Source organism: Puma concolor, chromosome A2 (genome assembly GCF_028749965.1).
Source record: "Puma concolor isolate L17-30 chromosome A2, mPumCon1.1.hap2, whole genome shotgun sequence".
In the NCBI taxonomy this organism is placed as follows: Eukaryota; Metazoa; Chordata; class Mammalia; order Carnivora; family Felidae; genus Puma; species Puma concolor.
Window position 1 is genome coordinate 153824628 of NC_141668.1, and position 17434 is coordinate 153842061.

Genomic DNA, 17434 nt, shown 5'->3' on the forward strand with positions numbered 1-17434 from the left:
TTCTTTGAGCTGAAACTGATATTCTTTAGTGCCCACTGACAGTCACTGATCTCCCTCCCTGACAAAGGGATGCTGCCCCTAGACTGAGACCACTGTTTTGTTAGAATTTAATAGCCGTGTTTTGTTGTCATTATACTTATCAGTATAGTTACCTTCTGGTTATAGTTATTGGTGAGTAAGCAATTGTACGTGTTGTATATGAATGATTGAAGCAATAATAGCTGTCCAAGAACAGATGTCAATTTTGGAGTACCTGTTGTGCGATAAATAGTTCCTTTAGGTTTTTCTTTTTTAGTCATAAAAATCAATGAGCTAGAAACTATTAAACCCTTTTTAAAATATGGATTAACTGAGGCTTGGAGAGGTTAAGTGATGTGTGTGGCTAGTCAGAGCACTTGTGCTGCTCTGTGAGGTAATTTCTTTTTTTTTTTTCAACGTTTTTTTTTTTTATTTATTTATTTTTGGGACAGAGAGAGACAGAGCATGAACGGGGGAGGGACAGAGAGAGAGGGAGACACAGAATCGGAAATAGGCTCCAGGCTCCGAGCCATCAGCCCAGAGCCTGACGCGGGGCTCGAACTCACGGACCGTGAGATCGTGACCTGGCTGAAGCCGGACGCTTAACCGACTGTGCCACCCAGGCGCCCCACTGTGAGGTAATTTCTAAGTCCATCTCAGCCCTTTAGATTTGATGATCCTGTTAAGATCAACACCTACAGGAAGATGGCATCACATGGCTTTACAGATGACATAGTAGAGCTATCAAGGCACCTGACAGTCATGTGGGCATGGCTGGGAGAATGGACACCAATGATTTATATACCTATTTTTGCATAAATTATGAAATGTTTTTTCAAAGCAGTACTGCTTCAGAAAACTTGGCAACTGTGCTGTGTTCATGGAGATACAAAGCTGAATGGTCACAGGAAAAACATTTGTTTCAGACAGCTTTTAGGTTTTTGCTTGAATATGGGAGCAGTCTGATATGTGTACTTCCACTGTGTAGTCACAAACTGAGATGAGCATAGTCATTTTTTTCCCCTAGCAAATGTAAAAGCCATATTTTCTCTTTGTGTGTATCCCCTGCAGGAACAACTTTCTCAAGTCCTTGATGCCATGTTTGAAAGGACAGTCAAAGTTGATGAGCATGTCATTGACCAAGGAGATGATGGAGACAACTTTTATGTCATAGAACGGTAGGAGATGGAGCTTTGCAGTCGTGTGGCTACAGTTATTAAGATTCATGATTCAGGGCAAGTGCTTTACCCTATGCTTTTTTGTTCATCCCAGAGAGGAGTTAGGACCAGGTGTACAAGCTTCTCAAAGTTTGTGCCTCTTGTCCATAGCCTGCCCCCTCTATCTACTGCTGTCCTTAGTCCTCAGTACAACCCATATTTGGGTTGCCATTATCAACATTAAAAAGTCTCTTTTACAATTAAGCAAGATGTTCTCTGTAAACATGTTACTTGCCAGTGTTCAAGTGAATTGATTTCATAAAGAAGCCATTTTGCGGGGTGCCTGGGTGGCTCGGTCGGTTGAGCGGCTGACTTCGGCTCAGGTCATGATCTCGCGGTCCGTGAGTTCGAGCTCCACGTCGGGCTCTGTGCTGACAGCTCAGAGCCTGGAGCCTGTTTCAGAGTCTGTGTCTCCCTCTCTCTGACCCTCCCCCGTTCATGCTCTATCTCTCTCTGTCTCAAAAATAAATGTTAAAAAAAAATTTTTTTTTTAAAGTTAACACATATTTAAAAAAAAAAAAAAGCCATTTTGCTATATTGTCACTTGGATCTTTCAGTCCCAGCCTAATTTTACACATGACTACACTGCCTCACCCTTCATGTCCCTGGCCCCTTCTGGCTCTGTTCCATGTATAAGACATATTGGGAGACATGAAATATATGGATTTGATCTGCTGGCCTTAGTGTGTCATAAGCTCTTGAGCTGTTAATACCATCTCAGCAGCTCCTTCTGACCCCCTCTCAGACCTGACAGGAACCACCCTCTTCAGATTATCTCCTATAGAATGCCTAGAAATGGTTATCACCAGGTAAAAAGGTCTCTTTAAGGAATTTGCTATATGTTGTTAGTTCTCTTGCAGAAACATTGATACATTTAAGTTTGCCTCAGTGATGTATTGAGAGCACCTGTTTGTCTAAATGTTTGTCAGTTCTGAGTATTATTCTCTAGCAGTCATTAGTAGTCAATAGATAGAAAATTGTACCTTTTGGTTTCTTTATTTTAATCAATTCTATATCTTGGTTTTCAACAAACTACAAAACGAATCCCATATAATCATTTTAATCCCTTCAGCAAAAGCATTTGACAAAATGCAACACGTTTTCATGATAAAAACTCTCAGCAAACTAGGAATAGATGTGGTTTTTCATCAGTCAGATTAAAGGAATTTATTTTAAAGCCTATAGCCAACATCATTGTTAATGGTGAAAGATCGACTGTGTTCCCCTTAAGATCAAGAACAAGACAGGGATATCTGCTCTTATTTCTATTCAGTATTGTACTGTAGGTTCTAGCCAATGCAATAAGACAATGAAAAAGAAGAAAAAGTGGGAGGAAAGGAGGGCATATAGATTGGAAAAGGAAAAGTAAAGCTGTCTTTGTTTGCTGATATCATGATCCTCCCTAGAAAATCCCAAGCTACAAAAAGGCTACTAGAACGCTACAAAAAAGCTACTAGAACTGATAAGTGAGTTTATCAAGGTCACAGAGTACAAAGTCAAAATGCAAAACTCTTTTGTATTTCTGTATACTAGTAAAAATCTGTTGGAAATCTCCTGTCTTAATCGTTTGTACCTTCTATTCATGTGCCACCTGCCAGGTTCTTAAGTTTATTATTAGAAGTAATAAATGAAATTATTTCTTGTTATGCTTCCAGGGGAACCTATGATATTTTAGTAACAAAAGATAATCAAACTCGCTCAGTTGGTCAGTATGACAACCGTGGCAGTTTTGGAGAACTTGCTCTGATGTACAACACCCCGAGAGCTGCTACCATCGTTGCCACTTCAGAAGGCTCCCTTTGGGGACTGGTGAGTTAGAGAAGTGATTCCTCTTGTATGGCACAGTATTGATTCCCCTTACTTCTGGTTTTCTGTCCTTGGGCTGTTGGTTCACACTATATTTTATAGCCAGTTCTCTAAAAGATATTATGAAAGGTCTTGCACCAGTGTGTTTTTCCATTTCTCCAAAGTGATTTGTCAACAAACCATTTACTCCAGATTACAGGGAAAAGACAGTCTTATGACCTTGCAGTCATGTCAGCTCTTATTACACTTTCTGTTCATGTTTTTATTAGAAAGAGAGCGAGGGGAGGGATAACTCTCTATACAAGAGGCAGCCTAGAAAAAGAATTGTCGTGGAAAGCTCTGCCAACAGTGTTTTCCATCTCTAGGAGTCACTTTTCTCTATGGCCCGCCACCCACTTGTGCATTGGTCTATGCGATATCCAATAGGTGTAGGTGACTAGAAAGTCTGGCTGCCATATTCTGGGAAAGAGAACTCTCCTAGAATGTCTACGGCACAGCCCTACTATGATCCCTGTCCTGTATTGTCCATAGTCCACCTTGCTTCCTTCAGCATCATGAAGCCTTCAAAACCTATAACTCACTTCCTTCTCTTTTTTTTGAATGTCTGTTTATTTATTTTGAGAGAGAGAGAGAGCATGCACAAGCAAGTGGGAGAGGGGCAGAGAGAGAGAATCCCAAGCAGGCTCTGCACTGTCAGTGCAGAGACCCACGCAGGGCTCAATCTCACGAACTGTGAGATCGTGATCTGAGCCGAAATCAAGAGTCGGATGCTCAACGAACTGAGCCAACCAGGCACCCCATAACTCACTACCTCCTTAAATATAATAATTACCCTCTTGTACAAATTCCAAATTTTAAATATCACTTTTAAGGTATTGACATCTGTGATAATTTGCTTACGTTTACTTTACAAGCAGAATTAAATGTATACCATAGCATTATCAACATAGTTCTCAGACTATGGATGCTGGAGAGGATGTGGAGAAACGGGAACCCTCTTGCACTGTTGGTGGGAATGCAAATTGGTGCAGCCGCTCTGGAAAGCAGTGTGGAGGTTCCTCAGAAAATTAAAAATAGACCTACCCTATGACCCAGCAATAGCACTGCTAGGAATTTATCCAAGGGATACAGGAGTACTGATGCATAGGGGCACTTGTACCCCAATGTTCATAGCAGCACTCTCAACAATAGCCAAATTATGGAAAGAACCTAAATGTCCATCAACTGATGAATGGATAAAGAAATTGTGGTTTATATACACAATGGAATACTACGGGGCAATGAGAAAAAATGAAATATGGCCTTTTGTAGCAACGTGGGTGGAACTGGAGAGTGTGATGCTAAGTGAAATAAGTCATACAGAGAAAGACAGATACCATATGGTTTCACTCTTATGTGGATCCTGAGAAACTTAACAGGAACCCATGGGGGAAGGGAAGGAAAAAAAAAAAAAAAAGAGGTTAGAGTGGGAGAGAGCCAAAGCATAAGAGACTGTTAAAAACTGAGAACAGGGGCGCCTGGGTGGCGCAGTCGGTTAAGCGTCCGGCTTCAGCCAGGTCACGATCTCGCGGTCCGTGAATTCGAGCCCCGCGTCAGGCTCTGGGCTGATGGCTCGGAGCCTGGAGCCTGTTTCCGATTCTGTGTCTCCCTCTCTCTCTGCCCCTCCCCCGTTCATGCTCTGTCTCTCTCTGTCCCAAAAATAAATAAAAACGTTGAAAAAAAAATTAAAAAAAATAAAATAAAATAAAAACTGAGAACAAACTGAGGGTTGATGGGGGTGGGAGGGAGGAGAGGGTGGGTGATGGGTATTGAGGAGGGCACCTTTTGGGATGAGCACTGGGTGTTGTATGGAAACCAATTTGACAATAAATTTCATATATTAAAAAAAAACATAGTTCTCAAATGAAATCACCTATTAAAGACATAATAGAGCACCTTTCTGTGATATACTGATGTAGAACTAAGGATGTTCTGAGAGGAGTGTCTGGGTGGCTTGGTCAGTTGAGTGTCTGACTTTGGATCACACGGTTCGTGGGTTTAAGCCCCATGTTGGGCTCTGTGCTGACAGCCTAGAGCCTGGAGCTTGCTTTGGATTCTTCGTCTCCTTCTCTCTCTGCCCCTCCCCCTCTCGTGCTCTATCTCTCTCTGTCTCTCAAAGGTGAATACATGTTTAAAAAAAAAAAAAAAAGAATGTTCTGAGAGATGAAAGATACAACAGCTTCAGAAGAGATCACACACTCGGGGGCCCAGTGATTGAAAAATCCAAGGGTAAATCATAGATCAATAAGTAATGGGGGAAAATAAACTGAGTTTTAAAATGCATTGATGTCCAAGCCAAGTACTGGTCCAGGCCAAGGTGGAATAGTCCCATTCCTCAGTAGTCTTCTCTCTTAAAACTAAAAAAAGTCCAGATATCATATAACAAACAAACTTAGGAAGACCCTGGAAGATGGAAAGAAGGTAGAATGGCTAAAGATCATGGGATTTAAGAACAAGAGAGTGAGTTTCTTGGGTTTTCTTTATTGCTTCCCATATATATCCCAGGTGGCGTTGTGGAAAAGCCTTCAACCTAGATCCACCAACAAGTACATACAAAAACAACCCCAAGAAAAGCCTGATCGCTTTAGCTAAAGGAGCAGGAAAAGAGCAGCCTAGCAGAACAGATAATACCACCCTGCTCCAGCCAAATACCAAATACCGGTATTTGGAAAAACTGCTTCTACCTCTCCACAGTGTCACTGGGGCCAGCAGCAAGCTGAACTTACAGGCTTACCCATCAGCAGAGAGGCAAAATGAGGTGATATGTGGTGTCACTAGTTGGCACTCCACTTTCCCTGCCAGGGTGTGTCAATGGGACCCAGAGGGGAGATGAACATTCACTCCCACATGTACATGCACACTGTACCTAAACCGTGCTGCAAAATAAGATTAAATCAGATACATAGCTTCACAGCATAGTACACCAAATGTCCAGGATATAATAGAAAATCACTTGTTATACAAAGAACAAGGAAATTCTCAACCTGAATGAGAAAAGGCAATCAACAGATGCCAACACCAAGATGACAAAAATATTGGAATTAGCTGATGATAATTTTAAAGCAGTTGTCATATAACCAATTAGATAAGCTATCAACAAGCAATTATGAACACACTTGAAAAAAAAAACAGAGAAAAAATTAGAAGGTGTCAGGGTGCCTGGGTGGCTCATTTGCTTAAGCATCCAACTCTTGATTTTGGCTCAGGTCATGATCTCGCAGTTCGTGGGTTTGAGCCCTGCATCTACAATGACAGCTCAGAGCCTGCTTGGGATTTTCTCTCTCTCCTTCTCTCTTTCTCTTCCTCTCTCTCTCTCTCTCTCTCTAAGTAAATAAATAAACTTAAAAAAATAAAATGTCTCTGTGGAGAAATAGAAGATAGAAAGAGAATCCAAAAGGGAAACTTTAGAACTAGAAAATACATTAACCAAAATAAAAACTCACTGGATGGGCTCAATAACAGAATGAATATGGAGGAAGAAAGTATCCATGAACTTGAAGATAGAAAAATAGAAATCACCCAGTCTGGACAACAGAAAGAAAATAGACTTAAATGAAATGAACAGAGTGTGTGGGACAGTAACAAAAGATACAATGTTTGAATTAATACAATCCCTGAAGGAGAGGAGAAAGAGTATGGAACTAAAAAATTATTCAACGAAATAATAATTGAAAACTTCCCAAATTTGGTGAAAGATAATAAACCTGCAAATTCAAGAAAATGAGTGAATTCCAAATTGTATAAACCCAAAGAAATCTATGCCAAGACACAACTTAATCAAACTTCAGAAAACTAGACAAAAAAATTTCTTAATCTTTATTTATTTTTGAGAAAGAGAGAGAGATTGGGAGGGGTGGAGAGGGAGGGAGATAGACCATCTGAAGTGGGCTCTGTGTTGACAGCAGAGAGCCTGATGCAGGACTTGAACTCACGAACCATGAGATCATGACCCAGATGCTCAACCAGCTGAGCCACCCAGGCGCCCCTAGACAGAAAAAATTTTGAAAGCGAGAAAAAATTCATTAACTATAAGGGAACAACAATTTGAATGATACCAGATTTCCTAGCCACGAAGGCCAGAAGGGAGTGGCAGAGCATTTTTCAAGTGCTGAAAAAAGAGAACTGTCAACTCAGAATGCTGTACCTAGCGAGAATATTCTTCAGGAAGGAAGATATCCTTGGGTAGAAGGAAACTAAGACTTTGTCACCAGCAGGCCTACCTTAAAAAAATGGCTAAAGGTGGGCGCCTGGGTGGCTCAGTTGGTTAAGCATCGGACTCTTGTTTTTGGCTCATGTCATGATCTCACAGTTCATGAGTTCAAGCCCTGTGTTGGGTTCTGTGCTGACAGTGCAGAGCCTGCTTGGGATTCTCTCTCTCTCCCTCTCTCTCTGTCCCTCCCCTGCTTGTGTTTGCTTTCTCTCTCTCTCTCAAAATAAATAAATAAACTTAAAAAAAAAGGGGGGGTGCTAAAGGAAGTTATTCATAGAGAAGGGAAGTGATACAAGAAGGAAATTTGGAACATGAAGAAAGAACAACAGAAGAAGTAGACTATGGGGAGATATAAAAGACTGTCCTTCCCTTGAGTTTTCTAAATTATCTTAGATGCTTAAAGCAAAGTTTTTGTCTGATGTGGTTCTCTGTGTACGTAAAGGAAATATTTAAGACAATTATACTCAAAAGGAGGGGGGAGGGTAAAGAGATCCAAATGGAAGTAAAGCTTCTACACTTTACTCAAACTACTAAAATGTTGACATAAGTAAACCGTAATAAGTTACATATATAAGTATAATGCCTAGAGCAACTGCTAAAATACTATGTGCAAACAGATGTACTCAAAAGCTCTATAAATCATACCACCTTACACCTGTCAGAATGGCTAACATTAACAACTCAGGCAACAACAGATATTGGCGAGGATGCGGAGAAAGAGGATCTCTTTTGCATTGTTGGTGGCAATGCAAGCTGGTGCTGCCACTCTGGAAAACAGTATGGAGGTTCCTCAAAAAACTAAAAATAGAACTACCCTACGACCACTACTAGGTATTTACCCACGGGATACAGGTGTGCTGTTTCGAAGGGACACATGCATCCCCATGTTTATAGCAGCACTATCAACAATAGCCAAAGTATAGAAAGAGCCCAAATGTCCATCGATGGATGAATGGATAAAGAAGATGTGGTATATATATACAATGGAGTATTACTCGGCAATCAAAAAGAATGAAATCTTGCCATTTGCAACTACGTGGATGGAACTGGAGGGTATTACGCTAAGTGAAATTAGTCATTCAGAGAAAGACAAAAATCATATGACTTCACTCATGGAGGACTTTAAGAGAGAAAACAAGTGAACATAATGGAAAGGAAACAAAAATAATGTAAAAGTGGGGGGACAAAACAGAAGAGACTCATAAATATGGAGAACAAACTGAGGGTTACTGGAGTGGTTGTGGGAGGGGGGATGGGCTAAATGGGTAAGGGGCATTAAGGAAGCTACCCCTGAAATCATTGTTGCACTATATGCTGACTAATGTGGATGTAAATTTTAAAAAATAAAAAATAAAATAAAAAGTTCTATAAATCAAATTCTAAAAAGTGTTCAGGTAACCCACAAGAATAACAGGAAAATGATACAGAGGAACAAAAAACAAAAATAAAACAGGGGAACAGCAGAAAACATAAAGTAAAGTGGTAGACTTAAGCCCTAATGTATGAATAATTACTGTAAATATAATGATCTAAGTATATCAGTTGACAAGTCTGCATGAAACTCACTCAAATAAATGATGTAAGTATATTGCAAGTAAAAGGATAGAAATATATATATACACACACACCATGCAAACATTAACCAGAATAAAGCAGGAGTAATTATATTAATATCAGATAAAATAGACTTCACGGCAAAGAAAGTTACTGGGGACAAAGATTACATAAACATTACATAATAATGAAAGGTTTAATCTGCCAAGAAGACATAGCAATCCTAACTATGTATACACCAAACAACAGAGCTTCAAAATACATGAAGCAAAACCTGAAGTAAGAATTGAAAGAAGAGGGGCGCCTGGGTGGCTCAGTCGGTTAAGCGTCCGACTTCAGCTCAGGTCATGATCTCACACTCCGTGAGTTCGAGCCCCGCGTTGGGCTCTGGGCTGATGGCTCAGAGCCTGGAGCCCGCTTCCGATTCTGTGTCTCCCTCTCTCTCTGACCCTCCCCCGTTCATGCTCTGTCTCAAAAATAAATAAACAAAAAAATTAAAAAAAAAAAAAAGAATTGAAAGAAGAAATAGGCAAATCCACAATTAGTCTGCTGAAGTGCAGACTTCAACACCTCTGTCTCCAAAGGTGGTGGAACAACTAGACAGAAAATCAGGAAGGATGTGGAAGAACTTAACAGTATCGTCAACCAAAAAGATCTAATTGAAATCTATAGGACACTCCATACAACAACAGTAGAATACACATTCTTTTCAATCAAGCCTATGGAACATTCACCAAGACAGACCATATCCTGGCATATAAAATAAAACTTGACAAATTTAAAAGTTGAAATCAGACAGCATATTCTCTAACCACACTGGAAGAAATCCAGGAATTAATAACAGATAACCAGAAAATCTCCAAACACTTGGAAATTAAATAACACATTCCCAAATAACCTCTGGGTCAAAGAGAAAGTCTCAATAGAAAAAAAAAATATTTTTTAACAAATTGAACTGTAAAAGCACCTGCCTCATGGTTGGGGTATGAGAATTCAGCAGGGGCATAAGACAGGCAGCCTTGGTGCCACACAAGGTAGGGGCTGCAGAATGGGGACACCTGCTCTCCATGATCGTGGTGCTGCTTATCACCATTCTCGTCCTGAAGCTTCCTCTCCTGACATCTCTGCCTTGTCTTTCTACTTTCTAGCCTTATCCTTTGCAGTCTTTTCTTCCTTTCGCTTCTGTCTTAAGTGGCCTAACAATATGCCCTTCTGAACCTGGGTGGCTCAGTTGGTTAAGCATCTGACTTATCTCAGGTCATGATCTCATGGTTCATGAGTTTGAGCCCAGCATCCCGCTGTCTGCTGTCAGCGTGGAGCCTGCTTCAGATCCTCTGTCCCCCTCTCTGTCTGCCCCTCCCTCCCCTGCTGGTTCTCCCTCTTTCTCTCTCTCTCTCTCAAAAATAAACTTAAATATATATATATATATATATATATATATATATATATATATATATATATATATATATATATATATATACATACCCTTCTGGCCTCTGCTTTTCTCCTTCTTTGTTCATGTACTTAATAGCCCAAGCCCTCACAAAAGCTTTAGAACCGCCTCCAGGATAGTGACTCCCAGAACGTCCTCTACAGCCTGACTTCTTACTTGTAACTTGTAAGGCCTTGGAAATGCCTTCTGAGGCCAAAGCAGGGGGGTATTGTCACTTGAGTTTCTCAAGTTGGATTCTACTTTTTTTCCCTTACTGGGGGCAGCCGCCACCATGACCACTACACTTAGTCCCTGCTCCCACTTTGTTTTGCTAGAGTAAAAGTCGATAGAAACTGTCTTAGGGAACACTTGCAGTCACAGGAGAGGGCGGCATTCCTTCTCTTTTTTAAACTTCAGGCTCTTTGCTGGACTCTGAACACTTGCTGCCTGCTGGAGCCACTATTTCACAGTTCAAGTTTCCTCTTCACAGCTCCATTGGAAGTTCCCAGAAAGCTGGCTTGGTGTCTGGTGCTTTTTCATGCCCTCTGCAGCCACGGGAGCTGGCCTTGCACAGCAGAAGGATGGAAGTACACATAGAAAGGGTTGGAACACAAATAAGTCACTGTGAGAGCTATCAGTTGTTTTCTCTTCAGCTAGAAAGAGTTTGCTATTGCAGTTGTAACAATCTTTGTGACTTTATAGGTAGGTGTTTTAAATACTGGATTTTTCTGACAATGCCTACTCAAAGAGAAGGAAGAGAATTTTATAATTTCCATTTTCTCACTTCTGATTGCTTGTTCTCTTTCCATAGCACTCATGCCTAGATTGGCCCAGAAAACATGTAGAAACTGAAGTCTAAAGATAGTAGAGTAATATTCCACAGTATGACAGTAATATTTTAAATGATACATCCCTAACCTTGGACTTTAAAAAAGTAGTGGCAAATGATGCAACCCATTAGAACAATCTGAGATTGAATGGCTCTTTTCAAGCAGACAGATGGAGAAGAAATGGAGCAGAATTTGGCTATATACTGGAGAGCAGACATGACTTGTACAGCAGTTGAGAGGGAGGGTTGCAGTCCGCCATAGCTCATGCTAGGAGTATAAGGCCTGTCTGTGCCCTCAGAGGTGCGTATTATTTCCATTTTAGGATATGGCAGTCCTAGCCAGGGAAGCCATGGGGCTGGGGTTAGAGGTTTGCAGGGCTTGGGCACCAGGTTGAACAGAGTTTCAACTCTCAGGGAGCTGCATGCCTCTAACACTTGGGGGGGATGTAAGGGAGGGTGTGTCATGCCTGTGACTGCGTGATCCCCAACATGGCTGTATCTGGTTGGTGTACTTCAGTCTGGCTGCGCATCAGAAACCCTAGGGTCTGTTGTGGCCCAGCATCTTTCCAGGGGAGCCTTCCCTCTCCTTCCCACTCCACCCCAGCCCAGGGGACACATGAGTCCAGCCTGGCCAGGCACAGTGCAAACTGCCCAGCCATATGATTAGTTAGTTCATCTAGGGCAGGGGACCCAGCGTGAGCCAAGGAGAGTCAGGCCAAAATCTGATTGAAACCTCTAGGGAAGAGAAATGCCTGCATTCCCCAGGCCTGGGAGTTGGGGGGGGTGGGTGGGTCTAGAACTCCTGGGGGCTGTGTGGTCAGCACCTTCTGCACAATGGGTCCATGAGGAGGAAAGCAGGCAGGCAGCAAGAGATGCAGGACTTTTTAATTAGTTCTGTGCACAAGTACGTTCCCTCTAATCTGAGCCAGTTTTACGGTGACAATGGCCTGATACTCACAGATAGACAACGTTCTGAGCAGCAAAGCTGTGAACTCATGTGTAGGCCCTGCAGAGGGAGAGGAGAATCATAAAGCAGCAGATCTAGGGTGGACCTGGGCATCTATATTTTTAAAAGGCTCCTGGGTGATCTCAACTCAGTTGTCTTCTGTGTGGTGTCTCCACCCCACTACCACCCCATCATAGAGAATACTAAAATAGAAAACCTACAGTTAAACATGTCCTAACCCCCTTGCTGTGTTTCATTCTGCTGGCCTTTAGGATTTCATTATGTACTCTGAAAGAAAAAAAAATCTTTCCACTCCCGACAGCCTGAGGTGGACAAAAGGTACAATTAACTTAGATACAAGAAACCTAAAACTAAGCAATTAACCTTCTCCTGACTGTGTGTCCCTCCCTACACACATATACACGTATCTGAGAGGAGCCTGGCTATAGCTCTGGTTAGCTGTCTCCATGACTTGCTGGGGTCGAGTGACCTTTCACATTCCTGCCTCCCCTCTCTCTCCATTAATTTAAATCCTCCCCTTACTCTAGGTCTCCCCAAAATTTATATTTTTGCAACAAGACTATCTTTGATTACTCCAGCCTAACTGTGACTAGGGACACTCTCTCCCTCCTGAGAATTCTCATGACACTAACTCTTGTCTTTATAGTTCACCTAGCACATTTCATATGCTGTCTTGGACTGTAGCTTTTTTATTCCCAATATTTTATATTGTCTCCCCATTGAGATTGTAAAGTCTTTCAGGGCAAGAGCCCTCAGATTGTTTTATCTCCTTTTTCTAAAGGTGCATCTTTTCACATCGAACAATGACTGTGAGCTTACAAGTATTCGATTGGGAGTTTTGTATTTTGTATTCTATTTATGACCCATAGGTGGCACTCATGGAGTACCAGATAGCAAGCAATGATGTGTGGGACATCTGTCTGACACAACAAGCTACAAGTCTTTTTCTTCCAGCGTTGACTCAGATTAAAATGTCATCAAACACTCAGTTGGCCTGGTACATTCCATGGTCCTCTGATATTTGCTGTCACCCAGTTAATTAAACCATCCATAGATATTCTCTTACAGAGGCATTTACCAGAATTTTCATGTTCTTTCTTGTAGGACCGTGTGACTTTTAGAAGAATCATAGTGAAAAACAATGCAAAAAAGAGAAGGATGTTTGAATCATTTATTGAATCTGTGCCCCTCCTTAAATCACTAGAGGTAAAGTGTATGAATAAGAGTCTGTTTATGGAGAGTTAAGATTTAAAACTAATCTATTAAGCTTTCAAATTGTACTATTCTAACCCATTTCTGTGTTGTATAGATATTATTTGTGACTTTCAGTTGAGGTCTTTTCCTTAGAGTTTGTGGGTATGTCCATTGTTTCAGGTGTCAGAACGAATGAAAATTGTGGATGTAATAGGAGAGAAGGTCTATAAGGACGGAGAGCGCATAATCACACAGGTGAGTGGGGCCCTGTGCAGCTCCTTTCCTGAGAGAGTCAACCCTCCTGAAGGACTAGTGCAACCCTTGTCCTCTCACTTTGGGAGCTCATGTTGCCAGCTACTAGGGCACACTTCCTGCAGAGTCCTATGAAGCCCGTTGATGTTCCTCTCACAGACATATGCACATCTCTTGCCTCCATTCACCTTTCTGTGGCTTCTGGTGTTTGTTCTTTTGGACATAGTTCTCTTTTGACCCTGAGTAAACTTCATCCATTGGTGTTAAAGTCTGGAGAAAGTTGAAGGTTTGTGCCCTTTACCTTCTATGTTTGACACAAAGGTGCCCTCTTAGCCAATCCAACACAAGCCAGCCTTCAGTCCTCAGTAATTGATCAGATTTGTAAGTTGTCTTTAATGTTTCCTTTGTGCCTTTCTCTCTTGTGACTTTTGGATGCTGTGAGGATCATCACACAGTGACCTGGATCATTGTGATGAATACTGTGTAATAATTTTCCTTGTCTGCTATGATGATGTTTTTAATGATGTGTAAAGACTTCTCCAGGTGTAAACTTCTGCCTGTGGTTTGGTAAGAGCACTGGGAAGATACCTGGTTGGCCTGGGTTGGATAGTGTTCCCCATTATGAAGCCAGAGCTGGGGCTAGGAGGAGGAAAGACAGATTGGTGAAGCCTAAATCCTGAGCCCACCCCTGTACCAGGCTTATTAATCACAGCAGGTGAGAGAGAAACTCCCAGAGAAAAAGGACTAACAAAAAAACTATATGGCCTTTTGAAATGCCTTTGTTTTTTAGGACTCCTGCTGTTAATAATTCCTTCAATTAGAAATTAGTTTGATTCTCTAAACACTTATTACAATATACAAGTAGGACCAGATATAAACACTATAATGAAGGAATGTGTAAATGACAGTGAGAATGTAGGAAAGGAAGTATTCTGTGATGTTTTGTAGGGGAAATGCCATTTGGGCTGGGCTTAAAGAATAAGTGCAGCTTCAGCAGTTGAGGTCAGGGAAAGGTCTTTCAGGGCAAGAGAACAATATGAACAAGGCCTGTGGGTGTGAGCTGTGTTCCAGGACAGGTGTCCTGGTATGGTAAGAATGTAGCACTGAGTTGCAGGAATGGGACCTGTTGACTAGTCACATTTGCTTCTGAACCTGAGATGCTTTAATTTACTCCCAAAGGGCCTTCATGTCATCCTGAAAGCCCCAGGCCTTCAGGAGGTATGTCAGCAGGTTTTTAGAAGGTATGTCAAGAGGTATGAGAAGCTACAGTGTTTTTTGGAGTGTCTGTGCTCTTGAAGATGAGAGTGCTAGATGGTGCCGAATGGGCACAAATTAAGATGACCTCAGCTTATTATAGACCCCTTTTGACAGTGTCCCTAGACGGGTTTCCAGGTGAGGTCCCAAGAACAGCAGCATCAGTGTCATCTGGGAACTTGATAGGAATCATTAGAAATGAAGTTCTTGGGCCCCACCCCAGACCTACTGAATTAGAAACTGTGCTTTATGTTGTTCTGTTTGTTTTGGCAGCTTTGTTACAGTGTATTTTATATACAATAAAATCACCAAATTTAAGTGTACAGTTCTAGAGTTTTGTAGCCATCCCTGCAATCATAGTACAGGGCATTTCCATCACCCCAAGAAGTTTCCTCACTTGTATTTGTAGTCAATCCCCTGCTCCACCCCCTTATTCCTGGAAGCTACTGATTTGCTTTTCAACACTACAGAAGTTCCTTTTCTAGAATTTCATATAAATGCAATCATAATGTGGTCTTTTGTGTCTGATTTCTTAGCACAATGTTTTTGATATTTTTTTTCATGTTGTATGTGTCAGCAGATAGTTTATTTTTATTGCTAAGTAGTATTCCACTGTACGGATATACCATAATTTATCTTTCCATTCACCAGTTGAGGGAATTGGAGGTCTTTCCAGTTTGGGGCAATCATGAATAGAGCTGCAGTGGACACTTTTATACAAGTCTTTGTGTGGATATATGTTTTTATGGAATTGCTAAGCCATATGGTAAAAGCATATTTAACAACCTGCCAAACCGTTTTTAAAATGCCTCTACCACTTTGCATCCTCCTAGCACTGTACCAGAATTCCAGTTGCTATGCATCCTCATCAACATTTAGTATCAACAGTCTGTTTACTTTTAGCCATTCTAGTGGGTATGAAGTGGTGTCTCATTTTGGTTTTAATTTGCATTTGCCGCATCTTTTCCTGTGACTGCTTGCCATCCTTATGTTTTCTTTGGTGAAGTTTTTGTAAATCTTTTGCCCTGTTTACAGTTAGGTGATTTGGTTTCTTATTATTAAGTCGTAAGAGTTCTTTATGTGTTCTAAGTACAAATCGTTTATCAGACAGATGATTGGCAAATATTTCTTCCAAGCTGTGGCAGTGCCTTGTCTCTTAATTTTCTTAATGGCAGTTTTTAAAAAGCAAAAGTTTTTAATTTTGAAGAGTCTAGTTTGTAGTTTTTTTTTTTTTTTCTCTTGCAATTCATTCTTCTTGTGTCCTATTTTAAGAGAATCTTTGCAAGGTCAATACAATTTTCTCATAATGTTTACCTTTAGGCCACCATTCAATAAATATCATGTGAGACAGATGTAATTTAAAATTTTTTTAGCAGCCAAGTTTTTTTCAAAAGGTGAACTTAATTTTAATAATATGACATATTTAACTTAATATCTGTAAATAATACCATTTCAGCATCTAAGTGATATAAAAATTTAATGATGAAATATTTTATATTCTTTTTTTTCTCAGTCTTCAAAATTCAATGTATATTTTGTACTTACAGCACACCTAAATCTATAGAAGCCATATTTCAAGTGCTCCATAGCCACATGCTACTATGTTGAGCAGAATGGTTATAGATATCTCCTAGTTTTAACTCCTACATTTAGATCTGTGATCCATTTTGAGTTAATTTTTATACTGTTGTAAGGTTTTTACAAGGTTTTGCATGTGGATGTCCAATTGTTCCAGTACCATTTGTTGGAAAGATTATCCTATCTTGTTGCCTTGACACTTGTACTGAAAACTATTTGGCCGTATATTTTTAGGTCTATTTCTGGTCTCTGTTCCATTGATCTACATGTCTGCCTCTGTGCCAATACTGCACTGTCTTGATTATAAAAACTTTTTATACTAAGTCTTAAAATCAGATAGTTTAAGCCCTCCAAAATTTTTGTTCTTTTTCATAATTATTTTGGCTCCTCAATGCTCTTTGCATTTCTGTATATATTTTAGAACCAGCTTAATACTTTCTACCAATGGGATTTTTCAGAGGGGATTATGTTGAAACTATAGATCAATTTGGGGAGAAATTGACATTGTAACAATAGTGAGTGTTTTGTGTCAGCCTCAGGCCATCAGTAGTGATGCTGTCAGCTAGGAATGCCTGGGGCACTCACCTCGTCCTGTACCACTTCTCAAAAGTCCCCACAGACATTTCTCCAGAGCCAGTGTTGTGTCTGGACTGGCCCTTGTGGTTCTTGTTATGACTGCAAGGCTTAGCAACAACCATGAAGGAACTTTGAAAAAACAAAGTTTATTACTCACAGATCCTGGAGGGTATATGGCACACCCAGGGCCACACAGTGAGGTCACAGGGTGGGGGTGGGGGACCTGGAATTCTGTCTTTATTGGGGATGAGGGTGGGCTGCCCAGGGTTTGGCAGGTTCACTCTTTATTGGCAAATTTAAAATATAAGAGCAGGAATTAGGGTTGTGGGAAGAGAAAAGTGGGGTCCCTCAAGTGGTCAGTTTTCTGCATTTCTCAGGGCTTTCTGAAAGAGAAACTTCATGGGGCACCTGGATGGTTCAGTCAGTTAAGCGTCCAACTGTTTATTTCAGCACAGGTCATGATCTCATGGTTTGTGAGTTCAAGCCCTGCATCAGGTTCTGTGCTGAC

General features: G+C 40.9%; 1 protein-coding gene across 1 annotated transcript in view; it reads left to right on the top strand.

Moving 5' to 3' along the window:
* Window positions 1–17434, top strand: part of PRKAR2A (protein kinase cAMP-dependent type II regulatory subunit alpha) — a 113135-nt gene that overhangs the window by 79269 nt on the left and 16432 nt on the right. Inside the window, exons 5-8 of the mRNA XM_086698267.1 lie at window positions 1090–1196; window positions 2891–3044; window positions 13177–13278; window positions 13447–13521. Coding sequence (XP_086554393.1) covers window positions 1090–1196; window positions 2891–3044; window positions 13177–13278; window positions 13447–13521 — 438 coding nt within the window. The remainder of the gene's footprint in view (window positions 1–1089; window positions 1197–2890; window positions 3045–13176; window positions 13279–13446; window positions 13522–17434) is intronic.